General features: G+C 43.1%; 1 protein-coding gene across 1 annotated transcript in view; it reads left to right on the top strand.

Annotated features, from left to right (window-relative positions):
- The window catches only part of scrn3 (secernin 3), a 38,609-nt gene that overhangs the window by 9,776 nt on the left and 15,438 nt on the right, over positions 1 to 13,395 (top strand). The window contains exons 2-5 of the mRNA XM_038789382.1: positions 856 to 1,030; positions 3,826 to 4,007; positions 10,038 to 10,237; positions 12,939 to 13,151. Of these exons, the coding sequence (XP_038645310.1) occupies positions 857 to 1,030; positions 3,826 to 4,007; positions 10,038 to 10,237; positions 12,939 to 13,151 (769 nt within the window). The 5' untranslated portion in view covers position 856. The remainder of the gene's footprint in view (positions 1 to 855; positions 1,031 to 3,825; positions 4,008 to 10,037; positions 10,238 to 12,938; positions 13,152 to 13,395) is intronic.

The following is a 13,395-nucleotide window of genomic DNA, read 5'->3' as shown; positions in this document are numbered from 1 at the left end:
TGCTGGTGTCACTTTTCAAAAATTGATGTTAGATCTTCCAGTGCCATCGAGTGTTGGGAGTGCTGTGCTCCACCCTGATGCTCCCTCACATTCAGCTCCTGTAGCTGTAATTTAACTCATAATATCTATATTCCTCAGTCATTTACATATATTGATTTTATACATTAGATCCTTCTCCCACTTCTCTGAATTTCCACTGTATCCAAATTCCCAATTAAATCATTCTGTTCAAATGTCATTCTGTTTCAGAACCGCTCTGTTCAGACTGCTCTGCTCTGTCTTTTTTTACTATCATTGCGGCAAATGCTTGCTTTGAAGAAACTTGTGGACATTGTGAGATATGCTCATGCGCCACCCAGCTGAGAATCAGGGCTTGTACAAACTCCGAGCTGCCTTTTGGCTTAGATCAAGTGTAGGATCAAACTCAAGATCAGATGTAATGCCTGCTCTTGTCATCTTGGATTGTTTATGTCTCTCTTGTGGGAACCATGAATTGAATTCAATTTGAATTTGAATTGCTTTTTGGAGCAAGGAGATGGATTAAGGGCTTGTTCTGTCCAATCTGCAAATTGGCTTTGTAACTCTGAGAAAGGAATAAAATAAAAAGTGATTCCACTCATCCTGGGTCTACGCCTGGTGATTTAGTTTTAAAGCTTTACTTGTTTTATTTTTTCTTGTGCTAAAAGTGCAGAATTTATGCTAGGAATTTAGATAACAACATGTCAATCTCACACTTTCATCACATCAGGTAGTTTAAAACCTAAAGATGTATCGTGGACGGGCGTTTTAAAGAAGTGAATCCTTGCACTGAATAGTATACAATTACTTTAACATTTTTGTATTTGATTTCCCTAGCATGGCTTTCAGAAACACGTATCCCCCTAAGTCTTGTGACACATTTGTGGCTTTGCCACCAGCAACAGTTGATAATCAGATAATCTTTGGAAAAAACTCAGACAGGCCTTCTGATGAAGTCCAAGAAGTTGTATTCTTTCCTGCAGCAACCTATCAACCAGGAGAAAAGGTTGAGGTGAGATGCTTTTGATCAGAAATTCATTAAGTCATGCCAATATAAATTTGGGCAAGTAAACAGTGACCTGAATAAAAATGTTAGATTACAAAATTATAAATTGCACTTTCTTAATAACATGGATTTTAAAATGGCTTTAAATATATGTAGATTTACTTTAAGCAATATAAATAGTTATGGAAGAATGTCACAGAATTCTGTTCTGAAAGAGTTATTTTACCTTTGGTCTTTCAACAGCTAGCTCTTATTTATCAGGAGTGTTATTTCTGTTTGTTACTATTCTAACAAAGCCACAATACAGATCATATATAGTTTTAAATTGATATTTGGCTATATATTCTCACATAGTTTTAAATTGATACTTTGCTATATATTTTCACATAAAGCCTTGGAATATACAGGACTAGAAAATACTATGTACCACATTGGGCAGAACCTTTTTCCCTTTTCAATTGTCTAATTCCTAAAATATTTGTTCCGTTTTTCCAAACAGCCTTTGTGACCTTCCTTGGTTGTCTATTCCGCATGTTCATCACTCTGTCAACTTTGTTCCATCTAAACATTTTGTGTATCTTTTCTTTTCAGCTCTCCCCTAAATTCAAGCCAATACCTCTTGTACTTTAAAAAAAAATTATGTTCTTTGAAAATTTTTCATTATAAACAAAATAATGTAAAACAATTAACCCAAGTTACAATATCAAAGAAGAAGACAGACAATCAAAAGCACAAATTAACTTAACCCCCAAAACTAAACTGAACCCCTGAACAACTGATGGTGACTAGCTCTTTAAAAAAGGAAATGAATGGTTGCCATCATGGATAGAACATTTCTACCAATGCCCTAATAGTGTACTTAGCCTTCTCCAAATGCAAGAACAAAATGAGGTCACCCAACCAAGCCGAGACACTGGGCGGAGTAGGAGACCTCCACCCAAACAGAACTCGTTTCCGGGCTATTAATGAGGCAAAGGAGAGGACATCGCCATCACCCCCTCAGGATACCAGCGATTCTGGTGCCCTGAAAATGGCCACCAGCGGACATGGCTCCAAATCGACATAAGTATCTTGACATGGTGTTGAAGAAAGAGATCCAAAAGCTTATTAACTTGGGACAAGACTAGAACATTTGTGTAGCTAGCCGGCCTCCGTGAACATTGCTCACAGCTGTCCTCCATCCAGAGAAGAAACCACCCATCCCCGCCTTGGTCAGATTAGCCCTGTGCACCACCTTGGATCAGACTGAGTCGAGCGCATGAGTACGTAGAGTTGACCCTGTGAAGAGCCTCGCTCCATACCTCATCATCCAGAATGGGACGCAATTCACCCTCCCATTTCACCTTTACCTCATTCAACAAAACCAACTTAGCTGATGGGAGCTGGCCATATATCCACAAAATAATTCCCCAACAAACCCAGCCAAAGACAAAATCCTGTTCAACAAGGCGGAGGGTGGTGCCAAGGGGGAAGAGGGAAAAGCCATGCTAGTTGAAATTTCTCCAACAGCTCTTTAAAGCTGGCAAGCCTTCCCTCCATGAACAGTTCCTCAAACTTCTCAAACCCTTTCCCTCCCATGAATAAAATGTCGAGTCCAAACCCCTTGGCAAAAAAAGGTGATTATTGCAGATAGGGGCCAGCAAAGACATGGAACTAAGTTTAAAATGCAGTCTGAACTGCTTCCCGATTCTCAGGGTGGACACCGCTACCGGATTTGAGGAGAATCTTGCTGGAGAGAACAGCAGCAATACAGATACTAATGCACCAAGGCTAGAACCCTTACAGGAACTCACTTCCGTTTACCCCCATATGGAACCTGGATCACTGAACTACCACGGTACCTTCTGCCTATTGGCTGCCCAATAGTAGAATAATAAATTGGGTGAAGTCAAGCCCCCTGATTGCCCATCCCTCTGGAGGAACACCCTATGGCCTTGGGGTCTTACCGGCCCAAATTAATGAAGATATTAGTAATTTTGACAAAGAAGGACTTGGGGAGAAAAGTGGGGAGACATTGAAAAAGAAATAAACATCTCGGGAGCACATTCATTTTAATAGTCTGAAACCTGCCCTCCAAGAACAGGGGGAGGTTATCCCACTTCTGAAAGTCAAATTTGACCCCATTAACCAGACTAGTATAATTTCATTTATAAAGTGAGGTCCAGTCGTGGGCCACCCGAATTCTCAGATAACGAAAGCTATATCTGGCAATGTGAAAAGGTAACACCCCTGATAGGCTCCCTGTTCACAAAAAAAAAGGATCAATCCAATCCAGTCAATTACTGGCCATCTGTCTACACTCAGTCATCCACTTCCTAATTGATAGTCCTGAATTCCTTTGCTGTCTGTACGGATAATTACCCTCTTCTCCATTTTGACATTATCTCTATGTCCTGAACAGATTAACATTGCCTCTTGAGTGATCACATTCAAGAAAGTAATGCAGAAACTTGTATTTCACCAATGTGTGGAGACTGATTTTTCAGTACTTGGTGCAAATGTTTTTGGATCTCCTTGGGGTCAATGATGGTCCGCTATCACATTACATAAGCATCATAAAAGTTCTCTGCACTGTCACTTTGGTCTCTAATTTTAAATGTAGGGTTAGGCTGCACTCTCCCGAGGATGAAGCTCTCACAAGAATTAAACTCTTCTTACTCAAGTTATAGAAATATTCCAGTAAAATATTGAAACAAAGCTATCAGAATAAAAAAAACATTCGTCAGTCATGTGATCTAAATCATTCAGTCTTGCTTGAAGACATATGATGAATTAATATTGTTTCATAATTTACATTCCAGTGCACATATATAAAGATTGATCAAGTTGAAAAGACACATGCTGTTGTTCTTAGTCGTCCATCTTGGTTATGGGGCGCTGAAATGGGAGCTAATGAACATGGAGTATGTATTGGTAATGAAGCAGTCTGGGGAAAAGAAAAGCCCAATGACAAAGAAGCCCTGCTGGGCATGGACTTAGTCAGGTTTGGCTTATTTTACTTTACAAGTTGACTTTTCTCTAAGAGAAGGTGGCAGGATACATTTCCCGCAATAATTTTCTGCTTTTGCTGCCTGATATGCTTTTCTTTTATCTTCCAACAGGGTTTAAGTTATTCACTGATTTTGGTTCCTTTGTGCTTTCCAAGGTTTGAGTTCCCAGTGTGAAAATGATGTTGCTTACTGCAGATCCTCAATCTCCAAGCTAGGTGATGTTTTGGCACTGTGCCCCACAGCAGCACCTACTTGAGAGTTCCTGATATTGAGCCACAAGGCCAATGTTTCCTCCCTATCCGTGATCCAGTGCAACTTCAGCCTCCCAAGAGTGGCAAAATCCATGTTTCCATGCTTTTTTGATGGTAACTCAGGGTCTTCTTGTGGTGGGAGAAGGGACTAGTCAGAGGGCTCAGAAAAGTTGTTTGGAGCAGCATTCACTAAGGAAATCTGAAATATTTTGAATAAAATCAAGTATTGATTTAAATGCAGCTTTGCCATCAAGGGCAGAATAGATCACGATGGATAGAACAAATATCATCAGGCCCATCTGTGATCCACGCAAAGTCATTGGTTTTATACTTTTATGTCGGAAACGTTTGTGGTAACTTGTGAATATTTTTCTACTTCAGACAACATGAGTTCCGTATCCACACATTATTCTCAACAATAAATAATAATAATCGCTATTGTCAAAAGTAGGCTTCAATGAAGTTACTGTGAAAAGCCCCTCGTTGCCACATTCGGTGCATGTTCGGGGAGGAGGCCAGTACGGGAATTGAACCCATACTGCTGGCCTTGTTCTGCATTACAAGCCAGCTGTTCAGCCCACTGTGCTAAACCAGCCCCTTTTCTCAAGACAGAGGTAGCTTCTATAAGTTATCCTACTCTCTTAATAAAGTGAAACTTGCATCATATTGTTAGGTCAGTTCCTGCTCATGTGCCCCTGAGTCACAATACAAGTGAATTAACCATTCATTCTTATAAGAATTCATGAAGCCTTTGCCCTTGACTGCCCGATAATTACAGTCACCAGGTTTGTATGTTGAAACACAATTACTGTTTATACCAAGGACTATCATGAAATATGCAATAAATGCAAATTGATAACAACAAGCTAATACCTAATACCCCCTTTAACTGTCCCACCCTCTATATATACACACACACACACACACACACAAGAAAGACAAACACAGAGGGGTGGAAAGGGGTAAAAATAATATGGATGACGGTGTTTGCTTCAAATGGTGGTTCTTTAACACACTTTCTTCACACCACTTTGATTGATCAGAGTCTCTAGTTTACAGCTGGTAATGGTCTTTCTTTTTTTTTAATAAACAATTTTATTGAGGTAGTTTTTGGCTTTATAAACAGTTACAGACATCATCAGAAAGAAAGCAAAAAAAGGCAAAAATGTGCAAACATCCACGCACTTTCAATACTTCCATCGTAACATATTGCACAAGCCCACTCCCCTCCCACTGGTACTACCCGCCATATTTTCCCTCCTACTCTACTCTACCCCCCACCCCCCCTACCCCCCCTGCTCCCCCTGCTTACGCTCACTCTCCCGCAAAGAAGTCAATAAATGGTTGCCACCTCCGGGTGAACCCCTGCACAGATCCCCTCAAGGCAAACTTAATTTTTTCCATCCCCACAGGGTCCCCACAGGCTGGGAAATACAGCACTTACAGGCAGCAGGCTTTCCGGAGACACTTTATTTCGTATCAAACAGGGCCTTCAGCTTGATGTTAACATTCAGGCCCATATGTTTCTACATAGAACATAGAACAGTACAGCACAGAACAGGCCCTTCGGCCCTCAATGTTGTGCCGAGCCATGATCACCCCACTCAAACCCACATATCCACCCTATACCCGTAACCCAACAACCCCCCCCTTAACCTTACATTTATTAGGACACTACGGGCAATTTAGCATGGCCAATCCACCTAACCCGCACATCTTTGGACTGTGGGAGGAAACCGGAGCACCCGGAGGAAACCCACGCACACAGGGGGAGGACGTGCAGACTCCACACAGACAGTGACCCAGCCGGGAATCGAACCTGGGACCCTGGAGCTGTGAAGCATTTATGCTAACCACCATGCTACCCTGCTGCCCCTAACACATAGAATAACACATAGATGTGTTATTTTACACCAAACCTTGCTTTCAGCTATGGTTTGACTCCAGGCCTTTGCAATCTCAAGAGAATGGCACCCAGACTTTCTGGAGAGAGTCAGCCCTCACAGTGGCCTTCTGCAGAGGCTCAGTTACATCTTTTAAAGAGAGAATTAGTTAGATCCCTCCATCTAGGCTGCATAACCAAAAGTGAGACCAAAATGGACCTCATGAATCTGAATCCATTCCAGGGATAATATTCAATCACCACTTGTTACTGGGCAGAGATTTAAGGCAGATCCACCGGCCGCGTTGTTCTCTCCCTTGAATGCGGTGCGGCCGGTGAATGCCGGGAGAGCCCTTTTGCAGGCTTCCCGGCAGTCTTCACGGCCCGCGGTATTCACCCAAGTCCCGCGATGCAGCCTAGTCAGAATCCCGCCCAGAAGGATGTCCACTGACCGGGCTCCCCAGCGAGGCTGCAGCCAAGCGACATTCAGCACTAGTCCACACAAACGTGGACCAGGTGGAACGGCACCTGGGGGGGCGGGGGCGGGGGGGGGGGGTCTCTAAAGCCATAGGGGGCCCCTGGGTGGCCAGGAACAGTGCAGGGTGGCCCCTGCCCCTCCCCCGGAACATGGGCACCATGTCACTGCTGAGCTGGCAACTTGGCACTGCCACCTTGTGCAAGGGTGCCTGAGTGCCAGGCCTGAGGGGAGCCATGCCCATGAAAGGATGGTGGAGGGGGTGTTTGAAAATTGGGGGTGTGTAGGACATGTAAGTAGGGGCCTCCGGGAGGTTTGTGGGTGGGGTTGATGGGTGGAGGACGTCTTGGAAGGAAGATGGTACTGTAAGGGATTTGGGGGGCTGAAGAGGGGGGGCCCCAGGAACCCCATAGCGGGATGTCCTCACTTGGGGGGGGGGGGGGGGAACCCACCACAAATGAACTTGGAAATTGTTCTGGAGAATCACACCCTTCGGGCGCGATTCTCCGATGCCACGCAGCATCGGGAAAGCCGTCGAGAACTCGGCCGAGTTTCACAACGGTGTCGGAGGCCACTCCTCGCACCCTATTCACCCCCCCCCCCCAGGGGGCTAGGAGCGGCGTTGCGAGAAACTCGGCCGCCGGGCCTTGTCGCTTGCGTCAAAGCGGCGCGCCGAGAATGACGCGACGGCGGTGCCTAAGTGACGTCAGCCGCGCATGCGCAGGTTGGCCGGCTCCAACCCGCGCATGCGCAGTTGCCGTCTTCCCCTCCCCTGCCTCGCAAGACATGGCGGCTTGATCTTGCGGGGCGGCGGAGGGGAAAGAGTGCGTCTCTTAGAGATGCCAGCCCGACGATCGGTGGGCACCGATCGCGGGCCAGTCACCTCCTGAGCACGCCCGTAGTGGTCGATCCTCCCTCCGCCCCCCACAGGCCCCACACTTACCTGTCGCGCGATGTTCACTCCGGCAGTGTCCAGGTGTGGTTGGCGCCGGCGTGAACCGGTCGGCTTCGTCAGGCCGCTCAGCCCATCTGGGCCGGTGAATCGCCGGTCGCCGTGAAAAATGGCGAGCGGCGATTCCGTGACATGCCATTTTGTGGGGGGTGGGAGAATCGCGGGGGGTGCCAGGGCGGCGTATCGTGATTCGCCCGCCGCACCCGCGATGCTCCCACCCGGCGTGGGAAGTGGAGAATCGCACCCTTAGTTTTTTGGTCCATTCATTGGCCACCGGCCAAATCGATCAAACTAAATGATCACTGACACTGGCCAGTCTAATACAACACAGTCCCTTGGAATCTTCTATTTGACTTAAAGGCACAGGCCACTGCTTTCTTCTGCTTGTATTTAATATATAGGCTGGCTTAAAAACATATGTCCATAGATCAAAAATGTAACAGCAAAAATAAAAGAAAAGGGAATAAGCAAGAACAAACAGGAAGGACCCTTGCAATATGTGCCATCAGTAGGTTATTATATCTTGGGGCATATAATTATCTAAATTATAGTGTAATGCACCAGAGATGAATATTTCAGTTAACATGTCTCCTGTCTTTTATGAAAAGTAGTAAATACCATACTCCAGTCATTGTGCTTTGCTGGTTCCAACTATTAAAACTAATATATTTGCAACATATGTACAGAATCAGTAAATTGCAGCATGAGTCTGGTACTATAATTGCATTCATCTGTGGATTGTGTCCTCTTTAGAATTTGTTTTTACATAGTCCAGTAATCTGTAAGACTTTGAATGGTTTTCTGAGATGCATCCAATGCCTTTGGTGCCCTTGCAAATTGTTCCCTAGCCATTGACTCCATTGCTGCCCATGGCCAGAGACAATTTTGGCATCCTATTTGACCTTGTACTGAGCTTCCAAATCCATATCCTCTGCAACATCAAAATTACCTACTTTGACCTCTAACACTGTCCATTCCTGGCTCTGGCTCTGCCCTGGCTTGTCGGCTGTTGAAACCCTCACCATGCCTTTGTTGCCTTTAGACGCAATGATTTATATGCTCTTTTGGCTGACCTCCCACCTTGCACCCTGCACAAACTTCAGCCCATTCAAAACTCTGCCCATTACCTAACTTGCACTGAGTGCCATTGACACATCACCTTTGTGCTCACTGCTCTGCATTGTCTTCCATTCTCTCAACACTTCTAATTTTCAATTCTAATCCTTGTCTTCAAATTTCACCATGCTGTCTGTTTAACTATTTCTATAGTATCGTCCAACCCCTCAATCCTCCCGAGATCTCTGTGCTCCTCCAGTTTTGGCTTCTTGTTCATTCCAGATTTTAATCGCTCCACCATTGGCAGAGTGCCTTCAGATGTCTAGGTCCTAAGCTCTTGAATTCCCTCATCACACCTCTCTGTTTTGCTACCTCTCTCGCCCTTAAAATGCTCCCGAAAATCTACTTAATCTGTTAGATGGTTTATGCTCTGGAAGATGATTACTGTCTGGGTAACTTAAGATGTTTTACTACATTAAAGGCATTTATATTATTATTTTGTTATGGTTTCATTGTCATTTGTGAGCGTCAGTATTCCAATGATAACCTCAAGGTATTCAACTTCAAAAGTGCATTAAACTGAACAAAGATATTGGGAAAGTTTTCAGCATGTATTCCAGAGCCAAAGGACTCTGAATAAATAATAGCTATTTTAATAAGTTTCAAAGGCACAGTGGTAGGACATATTTGCATTCTCTGCTATTATGAAACACTTTATCCACATATCATTTAACTGAATATAATTTGATCAACACCGAACAAAGCTTGCATCTTGACTAATATACGATCAAAGAGCTTGGTCCGTCAAATAGGCTTCTCTCTCCATTTTGAAGTTGAGGAGAGAAAGATATCCACTATTTTAACTCTCTCTAATTATTTAAAAATAGTATGACAAAATGACAAGAGGTGTTGTGGCACAGTGGTAGCAGCCCCATCTCTAGGCCAGAAGCTATTGAGTTCAAGTCCCACTATAGGGTTTGATAGTCATGGAAGATGCATGCATAACCTGGCGAAACAGGTTGATTAACAGCCTGTAAATCCTTCCAATACATCTGATGGCAGGCAGTAAGAGTGGGAGAGTTTCCTGGTCTGCCATGCTGTATGTATGGCATGGCAAAAAAACACTGCAGCACTTTGCCAAGCATAATCATGGAGCAATCAAATGGATGTCAATGCACCTGAAGGAGGAGGATGGCAAAAAGTACAGAAACTTGTAATTTTAGCATAAATTCTTTGTTTACTATTTTGACCCATTTAAAATTTCACGGCCTTTTTCAGAATATCCATATGCTATATTATGTTACAGACGGATTTGCATCTTGGCTTTTGGATTATCAAGATATATTGCTACAAATATAATTTATCTTGTGGAAACAATTTATATTCAAATTATGTAAATTTTTCCAGACTTGGCCTTGAAAGATCCGTGACAGCCGAGGAGGCAGTTGATGTTCTTGCTGGTCTGCTAGAAAAACATGGACAGGGAGGAAATTGTATGGAAGATGAAGTTGTATTTACATATCACAACAGCTTTCTGATTGCTGACAAGAAGGAAGCCTGGATTTTAGAGACTGCTGGTAAATACTGGGCAGCAGAAAAGGTTGAAGGTATGTATGGGTATATAATCAATAATAGCAGTAAACATTTACTTTTAAAAATGAAACTACAGCCTCATTTGCTGAATTAGGCTCTGATAGACTTTATAGGCCGGATTTTCTGACAGTGGGTGTTTCCGCAGTGAAAGCGACGAACCATTGGCTGTTGGCGGGATCTTCCAGTCCCGCTGAAGTCAATGGGCTTTTGCTTGGCTCAGCTGCCCTGCCCTCAGAGAACCTGCACCGGGGATTGATTTTGGTGCAACCAAAGGATCCCGCCAGTGGAAAGAGCCGCAAAATCCCACCCATAGTCTTTAAGGGCACTTGCTTTAAAGATGACTTAAGTGATATGCATCAGAACTTTTAGAATAAGCTAGCCTTGTTACTTTAGGGGGAAAACCGAAGAAATATTTAGCAAAGAACCATTAAGTAAATAATACTCATCTCACAATTAAGGAAAAATACAAAAGCAAAATACTTTGGAAGCTGTAATCTGAAATAAAAGCAGAATATGCTGGAAATACTCAACAGGTCTTGCAGCGTCTCTGGAGAAAGAAGCAGAGTTAATATTTAAGATCAATAACTTTTCATCAGAATAAAAGAAAGGTAGAAATGTAAATAGGCTTTGAACCAAGGGAAGGAAGAACAAGAGGAAAGGTCTGTGATAAAATCTACGATACTTTAAGAAATCAATTTCTAGCCAAATTGAAAATGCCAGTAGCAGCAGAATGGAATGTGCTCTTGGTGCTCCCAGTTGCCTTCATAGTTGTTTTCAGTCAGAATGTGAAGTTCAATATATTGGCTTCTTTTTACGGACCTTGTACCCATTATTTTATCCCTTTGTTCCTGTACTGCTTTCTGATTGCAAAAATCTAATTATTTGTAGTTATCCTGTTTTTATTGCACGATTTCTCAGTACCTAGTTGTAACATCACCAGCAGCCAAAACAGTACCCTGTGGGTCCTTGTTATCTTGCCGTCAGCTGTATTCTCGCCCCGTGGTTTGTTGCTACTTAATAGCCTTTTGTCTAAATTGGGTTGCGGGAGGAGGAGTAAAAACATTGGGCACACACAACATCACTGTAAGGTATGAACTTGTACTATTTCCAGAGACTGTTCTTGTTATAACGCTGGGTCAGCAGAACATAAAAATGAATTCTTTGATAATTTGGCTGGGGTAGCAAAAGACAGTTCAAGTATATTCAGCCACGGTGTGATGACATGCAGAGTACTCTTCCAGTGACAGATGGATGGGTGTGTGGGAGAAGGTATTGTCAGTAAGGATCCAGTACTCGAATAGGGATTTTGGTCGGATTATCTCCCCCTCCTTGTCATCAAACTGATGATATCAAGTAGGTTTGACACTCATTCTGTTTCACTCCTGGCCAAAACCACTCCTTCACCAAATGCTTATGTAATCGATTGGCTTGCAAGCAATTGCAGAGTTTGTGGATTATTAAACATTAAGGTTGGGATTTTCTGGCCTCTCCTGCAGCGCGTTCCCCAATGGGCTGGGCGAATCACGCAAAATGCCATAGACATCAACAGGACCCGAAGATTCTGCCAGCGGCCAACGGCAAGCCATGTCCGTCACCAGAAACGAACTGCAGGATGGGGGATGGGGGGACGTCTCTTCCCCCATCCATCTGCTGCTAATAATAATTAATGGTGTCTACATTATTCAGGGGCAATTTGAACCTTTAATAATATTAAAATACTTACTTCAGATTAAAAATTGGTTGTTGATTCGAATAATTGTATCTGGAGGAAGAATGAGTCTGAAGCTAGCCTGTACCTGAAAACAGGTTTATTTCCAAGACATAAAAGCGACACAGACTCCCCCAGTGACTGAGTGAACTGGTTTATATACTCTTACAATGATTCTCTAATCCTTCCCCAGTTGGGGACTGCTGTGATTAATCACCAACTGAAAGCATGTATTTTGTTGTAACACAAATTCAACATTAATATTTGCAAGTGCATAGAAGGGTGTCAGTGGGAAATCCAATTGATTTTTCTGCTGCTGTCCATAAATCAATGGAAGGAAATAGAAAATCCCAACCTGCAAAACAAAGCAAAGTCGGCACTCTAAACTTGCTGATGTTGTTGATTTTATTATGGTATCATTATAGTAATTTATTGATTAAGAGGTCTGCAGCCATAATTATAAAAGAGTGATTGAAAAGTAATGCTAACTAAATGGCACATTTATGTGGGCTGTTAGTATATCATAAAGTCCGCTGAACGGCATGTTTAGTGGGGTGTTTCTCGGCGGCTGCAGTGCCGAGAAATATCCCGTTAACCAATGGTATGTTGCCGTTTCTTTTGGCCTCGGAGTGCCAGGGTGCCATCTTGCCCTGTCCCCGATCATCTAGGAATCTCCAATGGCCACAGGTGCTGTTATGACTGATCCACGTTTGTTTGGGCTAGTACTAAACGATGCCCTGGCGAAGTTTCCTAGGTGTGGCGGGTGAGTGCTGTGCACCGAGTGAATCCAGCGTTAAATATTCAAATTGGGATCTCGTCCAGCGAGGGAGAGATCCAGATCACAAGGTTTTGTGCCCAGAATCCGATTTGGGGCTCATGCATGATTCACCCATTGTATCCGAATCCACACCGGGGCGTAACAGGGTGCTGATTCACACCCAATGACATTATTCATTAATGTTAAAAAATTTATGATTTGTGTCTTTTATTTTTGTTCTTGTACGTAGAGGGGGTGCGAAATATTTCCAACCAACTTTCCATTACAACGAAGATTAATAAAGAGCATCCAGAAATGAGGAGTTATGCAAAGAGTCAAGGCTGGTGGGATGGTAAAATCGAGTTCAATTTCACTGCTGTGTATTCCTATCAAGACAATGCTAAAATGACTGAAACTGGTAACCGCTACTGTACTGGCCTGCAGCTTCTTAATAAACATAAAGGTAATTTAAAAAAATATAAAATAAACTTTAAAATGGTCAATGATATATAGAAAAGTTAGTTGATATATTCTCTCAGCAAACACCTCTCAAATCATATAAAAGAAAGCATAGCTTCTGAGTTGGGCAAAAATATTTCTAGGTAGCTTTATTATCAAACTTTTTTCTGAACAAATATAGTCATCAAAGACATTACTTATTTTTTGTATTCAAGCGAAGACCTTATTTAATATGCTATTACATGTGG

This window comes from Scyliorhinus canicula, chromosome 2 (genome assembly GCF_902713615.1).
Source record: "Scyliorhinus canicula chromosome 2, sScyCan1.1, whole genome shotgun sequence".
In the NCBI taxonomy this organism is placed as follows: Eukaryota; Metazoa; Chordata; class Chondrichthyes; order Carcharhiniformes; family Scyliorhinidae; genus Scyliorhinus; species Scyliorhinus canicula.
Note: the sequence above shows the minus strand (reverse complement) of the source record. Positions and strands in the feature narration are given on the sequence as shown.